General features: G+C 34.9%; 1 protein-coding gene across 3 annotated transcripts in view; it reads right to left on the reverse strand.

Annotated features, from left to right (window-relative positions):
- Positions 1 to 20325, reverse strand: part of LOC112042839 (uncharacterized) — a 224165-nt gene that overhangs the window by 7766 nt on the left and 196074 nt on the right. For all 3 annotated transcript variants that reach the window (XM_024078008.2, XM_024078009.2, XM_024078010.2), the window contains one exon: positions 11781 to 11874. In XM_024078008.2, the coding sequence (XP_023933776.1) occupies positions 11781 to 11874 (94 nt within the window). The remainder of the gene's footprint in view (positions 1 to 11780; positions 11875 to 20325) is intronic.

Genomic DNA, 20325 nt, shown 5'->3' on the forward strand with positions numbered 1-20325 from the left:
TTGATGAAGCTAAAGGAGCGTTAGCAAAGTATAAACACTATTATCACCTCTGTGAGTGTTTCCTATAAGCAACGGTTTTATGTTAAACCAGTTTCGATGTCACACGAATCCCTGTATCTCAATAATCAATAATTTTCTACTTCCAATAATTTAACAATACGTTAAATACGACGTTCCTTTATACAAATGCATTTGTGTCAGTTTACTAGTGAAGCCGTCTGTTCTTGATTCACTTGGATCACACACCTGTTGTATCACCTGTCGTTGCCGTGTATACATAAGTATACAAGTATACGTAAGCCATCATTTGTTTTATGTATACTAGTATATGTAAGTCATAATTTAAATACCAATACATAAATATAGTGTACCAAAAAATAACTGTCACTTCAAGTTGTGCTCGAGCCAAATATATTTATTTGTATACTCGTGCCGAATACGGGCGTGAAAGTTGGATCGGTGAATACAAAAGTACATACAAACATATATACATAGTATATATACATCTTTATGAGTTTGTATGTTTGTGTGTTTGTGAGAGCCGTGATAGCCCAGTGGATATGACCTCTGCCTCCGTTGTTGTGTGCATTTTAAGAAATTAAATATCACGTGTCTCAAACGGTGAAGGAAAACATCGTGAGGAAACCTGCATATCAGAGAATTTTCTTAATTCTCTGCGTGTGTGAAGTCTGCCAATCCGCATTGGGCCAGCGTGGTGGACTATTGGCCTAACCCCTCTCATTGTGAGAGGAGACTCGAGCTCAGCAGTGAGCCGAATATGGATTGATAATGATGATGATGATAATGTTTTTGTGCTTGTGAGTTTTAAGGCTGAGGGATGTACCCATTTTGAAAATTCCATTACCTAGAGAGTCATGTTGTTTTTTTATTTACAAGTTAGCCCTTGACTACAATCTCACCTAATGGTAAGTGATGATGCAGTCTTAGATGGAAGCTGGTTAACCTTTTAGGAGGAAGATGAAAATCCACACCCCATTTCGGTTTCTACACAACATCGTACTGAAACACTAAATCGCATGGCGGTACATTTTTGCCGGTAGGGTTGTAACTAGCTACGGCCAAAACTTCTCACCAGCCAGACCTGAAAACCTCAATCGGCCCAGCCGGGGATCAAACCCAGGACCTCAGTTTTGTAAATCCACCGCGCACACCACTGCGCTACGGAGGCCGTCAAAAACAAAGTGTTGTGTTGTGTTTGTTAGTGTCATAGGCTATATTTCATCTCCGTATTTTCCACGGGAACGGGAACTACGAAGATGGAACAACGAGGCGTATTGCTTACCTGCTTGTATTATTATAAACAAGCGGACGCCTCCGAGTATCCGCGAAATATTCGATATAAACGTTTATTATATGTGACCGTTTTTAGAAAAAAAACTAAATGGATATAGTAAATTGTCGTAAACGCATATCATGTCCTTGTAGACTTTCTATTAGATCTTAGTATGAAAAAGGAAATATATTACTTACGAGGTAAGTTTATAAGAATGAAAGTTAAACTATACGATACTAGGTACATACTATTTGTTATATTATATACGTAAGCTGTTAGGTAATAGGTATGCATATCTCGTAGGTTATGGGTACGGAGAATTATTGAAGTTATGATATTTATTTATTGTTACTATGAATTGTATTCATATCATTTGTTTGTTTATAATTTTAATTACATAACTACTTGTATTTTTTTATTATACATCAAGTCAAGTCAAGGCTGAATAGATTCCTTCTAAGAATAAATTCTAATTTCTAGTATAATCATCGCTTAAAATTATTTACTTCACCTTTTTTATATTTGATAAGAGTTTTTACAGCTATCAATGGGAGCCATTCTCGATGTGCACTGTTTATCAACAAATTGAAAAAAGGAAAACGCATGTCATTTCATAACTTATTTAATTTATATGATGTATTGTTTAATATAAAATGTTATTCAAAATATATTAACAATATCTATTTGTTCTAAGCTTATTAATCAAAGTTAATTATAATTATTATAGCGATTTAGACTGTCATTTTTAATTTGTTTGTTGGTAAACAGTGCACGTCGAGAATGGCTTAAGTACCTATATATTGTATTTAATATAAAATCAAGAAAACGAAACTGTCCGTTTGAAACAGAAAGGATACCTGGTAACTTAAATCCATTCACATGATACAGGCAATAATTTGAACGCGAGGTCAAGTACAAATCGTGTTTGTACGTCATAATTATTGTTAATAAATTTATAAGGTTGTTTTTGTTATTTTGAAATGCAAAATAAAAATGTAAAAATGCATTCAAAACTGAATATACACAGATTATGTTTATTTCACAGATACGCACATCTTAGCGACCATCTTTTGTTTATGACATCAGACGCGTCCGTCATTTATCATTTTTAGAAGGTGCTATTCTACGAAAAAAAAGATTTCACTCGCTTGTTCAAAAACCAATCTACATCAGCGCAGGCTAAAATACGACTTATTGGGTTTTTGGACTTTTCTAGGTAAAAATTCGTAGTCAAATTCAGTATTTTACAACCCCGTCGGATCCCCATGAAACCTCACTTACAACCCCATGAAACGGTCTTAGTAGTTTAGCTAAACGCAGCTTACTTTCAAATCTTATTATATATCTATTGTTTGTATTAACAAATGTAAGCTAACGTGCTTATTTGGCACTTAAAGTTCATCTATTGAAGTTATAATCAGAAGCATTACATTTTTACTACTCAGTGAAGCAGCAATGTACGACGTAATAACGTCAAATGGATTCGGTTGCATTGAATAGCTCAGCCCGTGCTGTTTCGCGTCAGTGGCCTCCAGATCACCAAGCAAGGTGTAGAATGAATTTCTCAATCCTGGTTTGCCACCGAGAGTTTTTTTTTGCCCAAAACAGGAAGTAGCGTATTCTTTGTCGTTATCTTATCTTTTGTTTTATGTTCTTGTAGGCCTTACATAGGATTAGTTCCTACAAATGGTTGCTTGAACTCCTTTTTTCTGTTTTTAGGAGGCATTGTACGAACGGTCGCGACCTTGTCAGTTCTTACGGTCACTGATCAGTTCCTGCTACTCTTTTAGTACGATACACGAGTACCTACTTAATAAGTTTTTGTTCGTATCAAATTGACTCATTGTACTGCAAGATTTTAATAGAACCGCATGCTAGATAAAAACAACCATTCACGGATCTAGACACAGACCAGATATTCCCATAATTCAAATAAATACATTAAATGTATTTAATGCTTAATGTCATACGCTCAATGCGAACATTCACATGCAATATGTATGGCCCGACAGAATTTACCTTGACCAGGTAGATGTCAACCTTGGTTGCTGGTATGACAGAAAACAAGTTTCTCTGCAAATAGCGACATGTTCATAAAAATACTAGATATAATGTAAGCTGCCGTCATGTTTGATACACATAAACTTGACAGAACTACCTGTCAAGGGAAAGTATAATTATTAATTACCCGCGCTCAAAAGGATTGTTTTTGTTCCTTCCGCATAAGCAGACGATGGTCTTGTTCACGGAGAGAACGATCAGCGAGTTGTGTTCCAGCACCACGCCGACTTCGCAGTTTTCCTCTTTACACTTCATCGCCTCGCAGGCGATTGGAGTGAAGCGCATCGAAAGGCGGGCACAGACACTGACACAGCTCGTTTGGGCGGCTAGGCGGCGTGGGGCGCTCGGCGCGTTTTGGCGGAGACTGCCGGTGCGGTCAGCCGGCAGTTTTGATGCCGCCCGCGCGACTGCGGTGACTAACTGACTGCTTGGTGCGCCGCACCACGGCTCGCTCACCGCGCCGATGGGTGGCGACTGAACACCTCTCCCGTTACCTCATTGCCATGTTATGGGGGCTCGACCTCGCACCGTGAAAGCCCTCGATAAGTATTTAGCAAAGCCGTGTTATAACAATTAGATTGGACTTTATACGTTTACACCTCGAAATCGATTGACTGACACGGTTTACTTTTTTTCCATCAACACAAGGATTTTTAATCTACCTTTGTTGCATGGTTACGCAACTGTGTTGTAAGTTTCGCTTAAAAAGTTTTCGTTCTCCTAATAGTTCAAATAATGCATGAAAACTATAAGTGCATTAGTTGCTTACTATCATAATTGTAGTAGTCAAAAGTTTCTGTTTGTCGCTGATAGCTTATTGGTTGCTTGCGTAACTATACTAGCCAAAATGAAAGGAGTAAGTAAGTAAGCACATAAGTGCTAACCGATGCTTGATCGAATCCGCTAGTTCTTGATACAAAGAAACATATAATTTTTATTTTCCTTTCATACTTTAGTGTACCCAATACTTTGTTATGGTAGCGTCAAACTGCATTATAGTAGCGTGGTGGGTCTAAGCTCCATATCCTCATCTGTCAGAAGAAAGGCCTGGCCATGTAGTGAACTGTTAAAATAATATGATATAGATGACTTTTGGTATACAATGTAATATGAACTTCTAAATCCTCTGTAATAATGAGCCTCAATATCTTAACGGTAACAGCGGTCGGACTCATCACCGAGGGGTGGTGGTTCGATCCTCGCCCGGTTGGTCTATCGTCGTACCCACTCCTAATACAGTCTTTTCCGACTAGTTGGAATGGAATGGGAATATTGATCTTTTTAAAAAAAAGATATGGCAATTATTTAAAAAAAAATATGTCAATAATGTGCAATCAATCTTTTAAATATTCCAATTACAAAAGGCTTATCATAGTATCTTTCTGCTTTTATGAATAGATATGGGCATTGACGCAAAAGCACTGGATTACATACTTTAACCGAACCAATAGCAAACGAAATTGACTAACGATTAGATAAATGGCGACAAAGCCACAGAAGCTAACTTTATGGACTATTGTTGCAATATTGAAATAGTTTGCATAACTTTACTGTGGTAACATTTACGAGTAACCCCATGACGTAAATAAGTTATGGTTTAAAAATATCTATTAAAAAACATTTACTTAGTCGAGGTTACTACACCATCGATGAATTCCTTAAAGATAAAGGCGCTTGGAGGCCATTATCAGCTTCCACCTTCACACAGAAAGTAAAACTATAAGAAAATGTAATGTTGTCATCAATTGTAAATTATAATATTGTATGATTTTTTTAAAAAAGAGCAACCTTTGAGTTTCTTGCCGGTTTCTTCTCAGCAGAACCAGCCTTCCGAACCGGTGGTAGAATTTTTACAAAAATAGTCAACTGACGTGTCAAAAGTGATTGTAAACTAAGTGATTGAAATAAATGATTTTTGATTTTATCTAAATTATTAGTACGAGTATAAGCTGAGCCTTCTTTATAAGTTGATTTGGATCAATATTTAAAGAAAGTAAGAGTTAATCTTAACTAATATTATAATGAACTAGCTGATGCCCCCACTGTTTCATCACGTAGTTCCCGTTCCCGTAAAAATACGGAGATAAAATATATCTTACGACACAGATAACGTGGCTTTCTAATAAGTACCTTAAAAGTAAAAATAATTTTCAAAATATGTTTAGTAGAACCAGAGATCCCTACAATACCACAATATTTACCTTGAAGGAATATTAGTAACTATAGATTTGTTTATTGGTTTGTTTGTTCTATTTAACTCAAAAACTACTACTCGAAACTCGTTCACCATTATAAAGCTATTTTATTTTATTATTATTTACAAATTAGCCCTTGACTACAATCTCACCTGATGATAAGTGATGATGCAGTCTAAGATGGAAGCGGGCTAACTTGTTAGGAGGAGGATGAAAATCCACACCCCTTTTCGGTTTCTACACGACATCGTACCGGAACGCTAAATCGCTTGGTGGTACGTCTTTGTCGGCAGGGTGGTAACTAGCAACGGCCGAAACCTGCCACCAGCCAGACCCGGACCAATTAAGAAAATCTCAATCGGCCCAGCCGGGAATCGAACCCAGGACCTCCGTTTTGTAAAGTACATCTTTACCGAGTAATATTCCACGGGAAAGGGAACGGATGGAATTGCGGATCGTCTGCTAGTAGTACATAGTAAGAGAACTTACTTTTTAAACAGTTTGTAGTTAAATTAAGACAATGATAAATATACATTAGCTATGCATCTATATTATATATATGTAAGAAGAACAAAAGATGAAGACGGACGTTAAAATTGTACACAACAAATGAATCAAAAGGTCAACATTTATTTTAAGATCACAGGAAGTATTTTAAATAAAATTTTCGATTCTCTGCGGGTGAGAGGAAGTATTGGAAGAGCCTTGAAAAATGAAACTTAATCAATTTATGTAACGTCTATATAAAACACATTATTTGGGAAAGCTTAAATTTTTATTGGAAAATAAATATGTTATGGTTGACATATTTATTATACCTCAATTTTCTTTAACTCGCTTTGATATTTTATAACATATGGTTTTGTAAAATATGCATTGAAAATAATATAAAAAATTATATTTATCATTCAAAATGTTTGTTATATTCAGAAAATTTAAAGAAGAGATAAAGAATTTTGTGATGATCTACATCAATCAAACACCTAAAGACACACCTATCATTTTATATAGATATTTACGAAAATATCATATTACATACATGAAAAAAATGGTAGGTTACTTTTATAATAAATAATAATAATTATTATATCATTTACTTCAGAAGATAAAAAAAATCCATAGTGAGTTAGTAAAATGTTCTTAATATTAAGCGTTAGTACCTGAAAACGTGTTAGCAAAACTTAAAAAAAATTAAGCAAAATTTATATATTTATTTCTCAGATTTTTCAAACTGGAGTATTCGAACTCGTACGTAACGTAACGTACACTATTATAATATATCATATATATTTCATATATACATCGATATATACGAAATTCATATATAAATTTCGATTTCGATAGACTAAATCAGTCCTATTGTCCAAAGTTAGTCTAATATTTTATCTAGTACATTTATTATAAATTCTTTAAATATTTTGTCCAAGTGTAAGAACAAACACTTTAAAATATTCCCAACATCGGTCATTCCTCCAGCTTGAACTTTGAAGTCGCTCAAATTTCACCAAAGTCTCACGGGCCATTATATATTTAAATTTAGCAACGCCATTTTGGAATACAGTTTGTGTTTCGTCGGCTAGTGATTTGCGATTTAAAACAGCGAACAACCGTTAACCAACGTTATCCAGATGAAAAAGAATTGGCCGATGTCCAGCGATACCCGGTAGACCTTGGGAGCGTATTGTTGTGTAACGTGTTTTAATTGCTCTTAATGTGCTGGCATCCTTGTTATCAATACGCATTTTTTAAATAGATCCATTAAAGCTATGGGAACGTTGAGTCCTTGGTGACAATTTGTTATTGCCTTGTTGTTCAAGGGTTGCAATTACATATAACTTTCAAAGTAAAATTGAACTTTTATTTAGACCCAATTACAGTAGATGTAATGGGAATATATGTAACTTTACAAATGTTGATCTTTCTTTTGATTTCTATTAGTTTTTCTATTTAATTAATATATCTAAAGGCATTATTAAAATTTGTCCAAGGTGTCAGTAAAGTAACAACTTTTGATAACCTACCCTTTCAACTTGTATCAATAACGAGGTTATTAAAAGGTTGTAACTAACCAGCTGTTTTTATTACTGTTGCTTAATCAATAGTTATATAACTTAACAGCCATAATGTCTATTATCTAGTTCTGGCGCTCAGAAATTTTTATTCCTTGGTAAATTCCAGTTAATTACCAGAATCTTGAAAGTAAGATAGTCCGGAGTATTGAAATCTGCTATCTTGTAATGCCATCATCACAGAACAGACATCGCTGATATATTATAATTATGTTGTGTGGCATAATTCACTAATAAAACTTTTTTCTTTCTTTCTGATAAGAGCATAGGCTGATAAACTTAAGTTTTGATAAAGGCACCGAAGATCTAGCTATTACAGACTTTAAATCAAGAGGTTCAATGGCAAGTTAATATGATAATAAACCATTGGGTTATATATGTCATGTTGGCTTGTAGGAATACTTGGTTGAACTTAACTTTATGCTTAGCATACAATTACTCAACAAAATACCAGTAGTGGTGTTAATCGAATCCAGGACCTCCCGAATTTGACTCCGGCGCCATAATGTCAAGGGCAGTCGTGGTTACCATCAACCAATTATTAGGAACGAACTTATTGTTTACTAATTGGATTAGTAGTCGAAGGTAATGTTACTGTCCACTTAGACAGGTTTCCTAAAATTGTTACTCGTAAATTGTATTTGATAACTTCAGACTAAATACATATTGCTAACTAATAAGGACATACTTTATTTGGAAATATTGGGCAATTATATTAACACGTATAGTTCCGTATATTCCAGTCCATAGCTTCATTATATTTGTAACAACCATTATAAATGAACATCAACCAAGCAGTAAATAGTGAAACAACATACTCAAATGTTATTTAGAGTATTTACGAAAACGAATGAGCACGAAGTTAATGCAATGCAATTTAGTTCTAGCAATACCTTAAAAACATACAAATCAAAATATTGTGTCAATCAATGCATACAAATAATATGTCAACCGATGTAATGTTAACCGTTATGAAGGTGACAGTGAAGTGCATAATAAGTTTCATTTTAAACACGATAAATAGGTGGATACTACTTTGAAATTTTGATACAATAATTATTAATTTTATTAATTTAGTTCTTTATCTTAATTGTACAAGTAATATGATTTTCTATTTATTATAGGTACATATATATTTTATACGTTAAGAAATAAATACACATCACATTATAAATTCATATATAAATCACATTATATAACTTTACATCTGTAGTTTAATTGATACTTAATTATTATTTTTAAACATATTTGCTGCTTCTAATTGAATTTAATTCACTTGAATTTGTTCACATTTTTCATTTTTTATGTTAGCTGTGGCGTCACACGGATCTCAGCTCAAAATCAGCGCCGTGTGTTATGCTTGTATATAGTACACGGCATAAGCTGAGCTGTACACCCTTTCTTTTTTAAGGGTTACAGACAGACATGCTGTCTTTAGGAAAGGATACTGTTTGTAACTTTTAAATTTGAATAAATTTATTCTCTTTCTTTCTTTAATATGATCATAGCATAATATAAAATGTAAAATACGTAAACATTTATGAAATATCAAACGGAAATTAAAAATAAGTACTATCGAACTCATATAACATATCTATACGAATATATTACAAAAGCACTTACATTTTGCGGCAAACTTTTCGAAATGAACGTTTAATGATTGTTATTATAAACATCGTAATGTTGCAACTGTGAATTACACTATAATCAAAAGTGTTACAAATAAACACTGGAGTTAGGAAATAGAAGAACTAAAAATCTAATTCTTTTAGCGATCACGTCAAGGTTTCACTACGTTCCACCAACGATAAAGACCCTCGAATGTGCTAGTACAGGTATGTCAAACGGCAGATTTGAAATATTTTTTTGAAATACCCCCCATATCTTATCCGTGACTTTGTCTATGAAGAAATTTTGTCTATTATACAAAATAAAGAATGATTTTTATTCCGTTATAAAACCAAGAATTATTTGAAATATATTGTTTTGCTTATTTTGTAACATGTAGGCGAATGAATCTGATTTTTATTGAATTTTAAAAATTTAGGTTATTTCAATATGGCAACAATTTAAGTATTATCAGCTTTAATTACTCGTATCTACCTATAGATCACAGAAATTTAGTTAGAAGCAGCATAAAACTTATAATTTGTTCTCTTCACTTACTGTAAAGCAATAGATATCGGAAAAATTGTGGAAAAGGTTAGGTTATTATAAGGTTAATATAATTTAAAGATTACCATTATCTATAAATTAAATTTATTTAAGTTGTAATAATTTCTTGTAATTAATTAAGTGGTGCTACAGGAGGAGACAAATAATAGATAGGTACTTTCTTATGCAAACAATGAAATGCCAACATAAAGAATTTAGTTAGAACTTTATATAGATATTGTGATACTTGTTTTTCTCTTTTCAGTTCACTACGCTAAAGCAGTCTGGTTTTGTGTTTTTATAATAATATTTTTTTATTAAATATAAAATTAATTCAGTGATTAATTTCAATATCGCACATTTTGACCATGACTACCATAAATACACATATATTAACTTTATCCTCATAAAATTTAATTATCCCACAATGCATTATAGATCTTTCCTTCTATTGGCTAACTAATAAAAATAAAACATAGTTGCGTAGTTGTTTTGTTAATAAAGAGAATCAGTTAACAACGATTAATAGTATCGACAAAATTTTGTGTTTTCGAATATTGAAACTCAATACTTCATAGCCAGAACAATTCTTAAATCTATATACTATAAATATACTTAAATCTAGATGTTATTGATCTACCACAATAGACTAACTAATAGCATGGGTAAAATCGTTAGCGTTCATAATAAGTAAGTACTATATTATCGTGAATCGCGCACCATCCTACATGAAACGAACTGTACCAACCAAAAACCAACTTGACAGTTTGAAACAGGTAATATGCCTAATTAGGAAGCTTAGGTTTCTACAATAATAAAAAAAATCATTATTAGAAATTCACTTTATAATATTTGCTATTTGTCTGAACTTGGGATCCTAAGTAGATTGATTGATCGATCGACCTCATTTATTGATGTGGAGGTTTTAATTTTATTAAATTTATTGGAAATAAAATTAGATATTTTTTTTAAATACATTACTAACTGTATTTTGGTGTAAGTACAGGCTCGGGTTAATAATTCAGCTAAATATGATCGCCAAATGCTACAAACTCAATAAACTGCGTCGATGTATTTGAAACCTGAGTCAGCTTTTACTTTGATCAAATCAAAATGTAAAAGCTTTTCGGTTTATTGCCGATTTAGGTATAGCTACTGGTGATAGAATGATCGGTTTTGGGATGCACTTCAAACTTATCAGGAATGTACATGTAGGTACTATCTCTGTTGTTTGCTTTTCATTTCAATTTCAGCATGTTCACTGTTTACAATATCTCTGTATGCAAAGTACTTTTGATATAAAAGAACTCTTAAAAGATAAGTCGTACAATTTTTATTACATTTTTAGTGGGATTAGGGTTCTTAAGATAGGCGCCCACCTTCTTGTTTATGGTCGCATAAACTTTTGAAATTGATAATCTATTTAAAAGAAAGCTCTAAATATAAATAAAGTTTATCACAGACTGCCGTACTTTCAAATAAAATCAGTGACTTTCAATATTTTTTTTACAATAGCTGAGCATGTTGTTAATTACCATCGAATCGATGATCTTATTGTAGTGGAGGTGGATTTAAAATAGATTGCGGTTTGTATTGCAGTCTGCTAATAACGTTAGAGATTGTTTCCATATAACCGTGACATGCCAGGGTCAGACTGGATCGTGATTTGTCAAACAAATTGGATTCTCTTCGCCAGTCTGTGTGAATGAGCACTTTTATCTCAGTTCTAAGTTCATCTATCTACAATCAGCTGGCCTATACACTATTTTGGTCTTTATTATCAACCCATTAAAATAAACATTAAATCAATTGACACAACATACATATTGGGTGATATCCACCAATAAGCACCGGATGACGTTTTTACATAGAATATCAATTTCGTATATGTCAACTAGCATACGTCAAAGATAGTGAATTAACCTGCAGGATTGTTACTTTTATTTGTACGCAATAATTAAAAATATATATATATATATATACTATGTTTTGAGGGTAGATACTCACTTGATAGTGAGAGCCAGCAGCACAATGATGAGCCCAACAAGGGCCATGGCTATCACCACACCGCCGATCATGTAATTCGCATCATTCGGGGCATCTGTAACAAACGAGCACCTATTTAATAAAATAACATTACACAAATTACATTATATCTCTAATATTATAAAACTGAAAAGTGTGTTTGGATGAACTGAAATAAAGCTTAATTTAAAAAAAAGTGTGCGTCTCGGGACGCTCAACAGAAGTGATAACTTAGCATGCTGTCGTATGCGTGAGAGAAAGGGAAACCAGAGTGGCGCCGTAACGCGTTACGTTACGAAGCGGTTTACTTTCCCATAAAAAGAAAAACACTTTAAAATATTTTTGTATTGGATAGTCTATCTATCGACTAAAGCTATAGGCTATATAACATCACACTACAACCTATAGCTTGGCAACTTCCTTCGTAACACTCCCGATGGTCCGCGCGGGCCAGGAGGCATGTAGCGATGAATGGAAAACCCACGACTGATGCACCTCACATCCCCGCATGCACGATTTCACACTTTTTACGTCTTTCCCCCCGTCGCTCGCAAATCATGGGAGTGTCATCAACGAACTTACTAGACTATATACTTGTAGGAGCGGATCATCAGTGAAAAATGTGGATTATTTTTGAGAGCTTCCGTTGCGTGCGCTGCGTACACTTCTTTTTAAAAATAAAAAAAAAATGTATTCCGCGACAGTTATTATGTTTTCTGTTAAAGTTGACTCATTATAACCTTTTTTATAGTAATCAAGGGTTTTCCACGCGAACAAAATTGCAGGCGTCCGCTTTGTAATTATATTTATTACCCAAAAGTTGTCTTATGTAATTACGAGAATATTAACGAATTTATGCAGGCGTGTTAACCAGGACTTGCGATGACATCAGAATTTTAAAACTTATCTTAGATAAGTCATAATATTTTAGCATTACAGCACTTAAGATTTGCTTACAATCCCGTCTGATTGGTACATTACTGGGTAGTTGCGTAACTTAATCGGATCCGTTTGACACCTACATTTAATGAAATATATACGTCAAATAAATGTCAAATCCTTTGGGAAACTGTCACTTTGACAACTAGGGTAGAATGAACTTGCTGTCAAACGGATCTGATCAAGTTACGCAAATAACCCCTGAGCTAGCTGATCCAATGCTGAATACTGCCTGATTTCCCTCATATGGAAATTGTACACATAAGATAACACTGTTACTTTGGGGTAAGATGGCGATGTGGTCATTTGCCAAAAGTTAAATTTTGCAAAATGAGTCGTTGTCTTGAAAGTTTTTTTTTCACTCTTGAAAGTTTACCGCGATTAACGATATTAGTACGTGTTATGAACGTCATACAGGCGACTGTCACCGTACCTGTGCTATATAAATATATTTAAAATTTTGAATGGTCAAATAAAACCAACGAATTTTCATAATAACATTATGTTTATACTTCATCTATACGCCGAAACCAGTTCAAACCAGTTGCTAATAAGCGTACCACTTTGCGCCAATTGTACCGCGGTTGTAGCCCCTCGATGCGGACTAATCGATAATAAGGGAAAACACCAGATCGATGGCATGGAACACGCAACACTGCAGTTCGCTAAAGTTCACTACAGCTTAAATAATTTGTGTTTCTTCAAGACCGATCCGAGACTTGGTCGCTGACTATGGGCCATATTAGAAGCCTCAAAATCACTCAGCGGGTGATGGAGCGAGCTATGCTTGGTGTTTCTCTGCGTGATTGAATCAGAAATGGGGAGATCCGCAAACGAACCAAACCATATAGCTCGGCTAGTTGCGAAGCTGAAGTGGCAATGTGCAGGCCATATAGTTCGAAGAGCCGAAGGACGTTGGGGTCCTAACTAATAAGGTGCAGGAATGGCGACCCCGCACCGGAAAGCTCAGTGTTGGTCGACTCCCCGCTAGGTGGACCGCGGATTTCAAAAGTCGGAGCTTAGACACACCGCGATGTTTCTTATAGGTTTTCGAGCTTAGTGTATGTTTGATATTTTTGTAACAATCACTTTTTACCATAAGAAGCTTTCGCTTAATTGCTCAATCGGATACATTATGCCTAAAGTGCCTTGAGACGGCGCGTATAGTGAAGAGGTTCCTCACTCTGGAACCCTGACCACCGCGACCAGTTGCTTGGGCACTCGAAAATGTCGGGTAGATTGAATTTTTTTATTTTATTATAATAGTGTTTTGTGTTATATTTTGTATTTTATTAAGATTGTAAAAAAAATGAAAAAAAAGGAAAAACCAATAAATGAGAGAAATAAAGATGAGTGGGACCGAATTAAATTAAATTGGGAAAAATTTAATCAAGGCTTTTGATATACTTAGTGATTATATATTTTCCTATCCTATACATCATTTTACATTTAGGTACATATCGCGGAATAAAGAAACATTTCCCTCTTTTAAATGATATACGTAAATATAAAATCCTAATACATATGTATAAGTATGTAAATTTTTTAATCTCATGTTTGGTTATCCTCAACTTAAAAGTTCATATTTAATTGGTGGGATGAGGTAAAAACCTCATCTGGGTTAATCAAAAAGAAACTTCAAGACGTCATATAATTGCTACCTACCAGTTTTTATTACCCAAAAAAAGGCAACATCCTCATAATTATATGAATCAAAAGCCAGTTCAAGCAAAGTGCGAATAATAGTTACATAGATGACTCACCAGTTATAGATAAGAAGATGAGATAGATATGTGATTAATGCATAAACAATAGACCCAAGCTGTTTGTTCACCTCCCTGAACATGATAGTAATAAACTGCTAACTAATAATAATCTTTTTAACATAAAAATGGAACCGACTTTTAAGAAAGAAACTCCTTTTTATTTATGTTTCAAGATGAATAAAATGATATCTACATTGACACCAATAATGTCCTGTGACCCGGTCACGACGGCTAATTTTATCTTGAGAACATCCCTTTATATGAAGATGTTATAAATTCACAAGTGTGTTAGCACAAACATTCTATATAAGGACCTCCTGTAGGGACCTCCTAAACCCTCATTCTCACAGTCGATAGGATAACCAGAGTAATATTTACTACCGGCGATGCATCATCGCAGGTCCGTCAGCTTTTTGGAGTCTCGCAAGGAGGTTTACCACCACCGCTGACTTTCTAACTCATGACCGATAACTTTATTAAAGAAAACCCAATTACTTGTTTCTTTGTTAGCGTGACTTATACATTATAGGACCCCATTATTGTAAAACAAGGTACTTACTAACTGAACTGAAGAGGCTTTTAAAATATTCATATTACAAAAACATAAGATCGTATACCGAACAGAACTGTTATGTTGAAGACAACAGTTATAATATGCTCGGATTGTATCACCGACCTACCAAGTCTACCTAAAACTGTGCTGTACGAATTTAGCTTTTTTTTTAAACGGACAGCCTGAACAATACGAATTCGACCTGTTTGGAGGGTTTTCAAATAACGTTTACAATTACAAATTAACAATGAATTACAATGACTTGTAATGACAATGCTTTATTTTGTTCTCTCGAGAACATTTCGAAGACTTCTAAAGCAGGTCCTTGACACTGCTTGGGGTCAGCTTTAGTACCACCCCCCCCTAGCCAAGTGAAACGATTCGATTCTCTTTCTACGATCGCTAACGCTTCGAAAACTAGAGAGATGTATGGGAATGACATTTGCTATCGACAGGTCACGTGATCAAGATCTGTCATTCCCATACATTTTTCTAGTTTTCGAAGTGTTAGCGATCGTAGAAAGAGAATCGACATGCCACTTGGCTAGGGGGGCAGAGATTTTAAAAGCATAGTAGCCAGTAATGAGAAGGATACAATAACCCCATCTTATATCAGTCATCATTGCACTCGATGATATTATTTAATTTTTTGTTAGCGCGCTTTGTAAGTACCTATACCAGTTTTAACGAAATTGGATTCCATGAAATGTTGCCTTTTTAATTTTAATTGGATGCTAACATACTCGTATGTAGTCGGAAGTTTTGTAGCCAAGACAAGTTGACAGTGAAAAATATTTGTTTACTTAAGTATACGTACAGACAATCGTAGACTTACTACGAGTAATTAAGTTAAAACGTTTACTTAAGTTTAATATTATGAGAAGTACTACAAGAACACATGATTCATTTAAGATGTTTATACCTATGTTTAAATGAAACCTACTTGTATGTTTGTTCGTTTGCTTAATTCCTGACATAGTTTGTTGCGGGCTTTTCTCGAAACGCGTTTGTAACTGTAATTTTATTTTTTCGACTAATTATTATCACCATTATCTACTAATATTACCTGATGTTTGCAAGTGCTTGTAAACTCAGCATAATTAAAATAAATAAAATTTTTGACTTTTGACTTAGGTATAAGGTAGCAGTTAATGTATTAATGGACGTTCCTGCAATAATTATTAAATCATTTCACACTTATATTAATAACTTATTTTTTTTTAAATGACTCTCTCAATGTTCCTAGTAAGCGCAGTGTTGGCCGACCCCCCACCAGGTGGACTGACGACATCAAGCGAGTCGCAGGTATTCGCTGGATGCAGGTGGCTCAGCATCGTGATGTTTGGAAATCCCTACAAAAGGCCTATGTCCTGCAGTTGAAGTCCATCGGCTGATATGATGATGATGATGATGACAATGTTCCTTTTGTAAGTGTTGTAAAGTAAGTTTACATGGATGGTGTACAGTATGCAAATAAACTCATCATGGCGGTATTGAGGCACTCTCTTCGCACGTTCATATATTTCTTTTGTAACATTTCACTTTCGATTTCTTTTCACGTGACTGTCACTTTCTTGAATGTATATTATATATTGTAACCATAAAATGGCCGGCAATTGAAGCAGTGTGGTGGTCTACTTTCATACCCCCTTTCCTACAAGAAGGTAGGCCTGGGCTTGCAATAGGCCGTTAAAATAGGCTGTCAATGAAGATGATGAACAATACATAACAATGAACACTATAAACTACAAGGCTATATATTTACTAGCGTATAATTATCAGTGTAAATTCATTATCATTATCATCCATTATTACCATATATACATATATACCATATATACTATTATCAACCGATGGTCATGTCCACGGTAGGACAAAGTTTTGTAAGGACTTCCATAATCCACGGTATCGAGCCGCCAGCATTCAGCAGCTCCCTGTCACTCTCTTTAATCAACAATCAACAGTCCATCTAATCGACCGGGGGTTCGACCAACACCACGCTTTTCGGTGCGGGGTCGCCCGTCCATGCCTTTAGGACCCCACCGTCTTTTCTCTTCTCTTCGTATATTGTTCCTCGCCCATTGCCACTTCTTCAACTTTTCAATGCACTGAGCAATGGCTGTGACTTTGTTTCTTCTGCAGGAGTTAGTGCTTATAATGTATACATTATAATAATTCACAGCTTATTTTAATAGGTCACAACAGGGCCAGGCGTCCACAAAGAAAAGCAAATTTGGAGCTTACACTCGTCATGCTGCTCTAATTCTGTATGATGGGCTTTGGGTTATTGTTTGATACTGTAACGATCAACGTTGGAGATAAACTCCCGGGATAAAGGACTTTGTTCCTCCTATTTTTAATGTCGGTCAAAAAAGCATTAAATAATTCTTTCAGCGCTTATAAAATATAGCCCTACGTTTTTTATTGAGTTATGAAACTGAGTTGATGTACTTACCAGTAGCGTAAAAAGTGATCATAAATCATATCGGCTTGACGCATGAATTTATTATATCACACACTGAATTGCTGGTGCTATAAACTGACATAATAATGTTTATATAAAGAAAATTTATTCATTTAGGTTGTGAATAACAGACGTAATATGCTTCTATGAGTTTAACTTTTACTGAACTAGTGGACGCCCCGCAGTTTAACCAGCGTAGTTTTCGTTTTAGTAGGAATACAGGATTAAATAAGGCCTACGTTAGTCGCTGAAACTCACATTCCCACTTATAATATAAGTATGGATGTCTAGATTATCTTATATAGCGGACGCCCGCGACTTCGTCCGCCCTTGGACTTCCTTAATCCGGCCATGTCGCAAAATCCGTTCTTGGTTTTCGATACTTCGTGATAAGTGACCTTTCGCTTTTATATATATTTAGATATACAGTTTATTATTTTTATATAACTAGCGGACCTGGTCAATCTTCGTTTTCATTTTTGTACACTTCTTCCCTACCCCTATCCTACCCTTACCCTACTCCTACCCTAACCCTACCCTCCCCCATGTTGTTTGCTTGATACTACACGTCAGACATTTTTATTTTGTCTTTGTTGTATGCTTGTTTTTTTTTTTGGAAAATAAGGCAATTTATATACGTAATTTGTAAAGCTTTTAAAAAGGCCTCGCTCAGGCGATCACTTTGCTAATAGCCGCAAATGTATACACAGCCTTAATGATAGCGCCTTCGAGCCTGGAAATATGCTAGGTTAACATTTATCAGAACACGTGTAACCTTTGTCCTCAAAAGGCTCGATAGACACGCCGCTGCACTGAATAATGCAGTTGTCTAATTGCTTAGAGGGAAATAGGATAGCGTAATGTCATTGGATAGGCATTGGCCGAAGCTTGTTCCTAACCTAAACTTCGAGCAAAGACTTCTCACCAAGCAATTTATTTATCCAGTATGAATAAATTGTCATGATCATTATCATCATTTTTTTTTTGCACTTTATTTTTACACCACAAAACAAGGAAACAAACAAATAAGAAAATAAGAAAAGATCTCTTCCAGGCAACCATTAGAAAAACATTAGACAAGAATTTCATCATATTATCATCATGATCATTATCATATTTTAACGTTTTACTAACAGAGCATAGGTATAGACATAAAAAGGGGTTTTTAGGACCAACCACACTGATCCAACTTAGCTAGTTAGCTTTACTTAGTATTATAATATTAAGGAGGCAAAGTTTGTAAGTTTTTAAGGGGTAATCCCTGAATCTACTGATCTGATTTTGAAAAATCTTACACGAATAGATAGCCAGCCACCTTATGTGTAAGTGTCATAGGCTGTATTGTATTCAGGTTGGAACAGAAATTACAGGGTGTAAGCCGCGGGACGTCTGCTAATACCTAATAATGATTGACTCGGTATCTATAGCTATATAACGGGGTCTGACATTTTCACGTGCTCTAATCGGCAAGACAATAAACAGTCATCATCATCATCATTATCAGCCGATAGACGTCTACAGTTGAACATAGGGCTCTTGCATGGACTTCCAAGCACAACGACCTCGAGCCGCCAGCATCCAGCGGCTCCCTGCAACCCGCTTGATGTCCTCGGTCCACCTAGTGGGGAGGCGACCAAGACTGCGCTTTCCGGTGCGAGGTCGCCATTATAGCACCTTGAGACGTCCAACGGCTCTTCGAACTATGTGGATTGTTACTTCAGCTTCGTGACTCGCTGAACTAGGTATGTCAGTACGTAACAGTACCTCCTGTTAAGTTAGCGCCAGACCATGTTAGGTATCATCACGTGAGATCACAATGAAGCATAAATTAAGAGGTTCAGCAAAAAATACAAGCACAAGTGCTTAAGTTTTTACTGGAACCGCTTCCAATGTCGTTAGTATAATTTTAGGCAGTTACATGACTTGTTTTATGTAATGTTACGTCAAAACAAATTACCTCGAACGAACCTTATTTCGACACTCAATTTTCTAAGGATTCCCTTGAAGTAATTAAGTGAAATAAACTGAACAAGGGAAATTGAATATAGTTACGCAAATGAGTAGATGATAAAAACTATGACATGTAAAAAATATATTGTATTTTATCGCAGGTTTGTAACTAATAAAATGATCATTATAGTACGCGCGTTAACAACTGAGTCTTAGGGCCATAAATCATTTCTCTATATCTATCTCGCTTGCACTTATGGGTCTTATGGAGCCGTCTAGTGAAGGGTGTAACAATGAAAGACATATTATCGATAAGTAAAGTTTATTATCGTATCTTGTTCACAAAATTAAAAAAATTAACAATATTTGATTTAATATAATACATATTTCATATTATATAATTATTAACTAAATAAAATTAATCTTCATCTGAGTCTTCATCATCAGAATCTTCGTCTTCTGCCAAATTTATTATAAGCGGCGCGTGATCTCTAATTAGAGCTTTTTGTAAATCTTTGTTTTGAAGTTCTTCGGCATGCCTAACACATTTGGCCCAGTCTTCTCGTGTGACATTTTCTATGGCTCGGTGGAGGTGATTTTCGACATCTGCTATCTTGAAGGTATTATTATTCTTCGCAACTTCTCCCTTTACTTGTGCCCAAATTAATTCTATTGGGTTATATTGACAGTGATATGGAGGGAGCCTTATTACTTCATGACCTCGTTCATTTGCCAGATGGTCTAAAGCGTAGACCTTCTGCGGGTTACTGGCTTTTACTTTTCTTATTAATTCTTCAATAATTTCGTTGCTGGAAAACGTTAGAAAATAAAGTATCCATAGTGCGCAACGAGTAA

This window comes from Bicyclus anynana, chromosome 12 (assembly GCF_947172395.1).
Source record: "Bicyclus anynana chromosome 12, ilBicAnyn1.1, whole genome shotgun sequence".
NCBI lineage: Eukaryota > Metazoa > Arthropoda > Insecta > Lepidoptera > Nymphalidae > Bicyclus > Bicyclus anynana.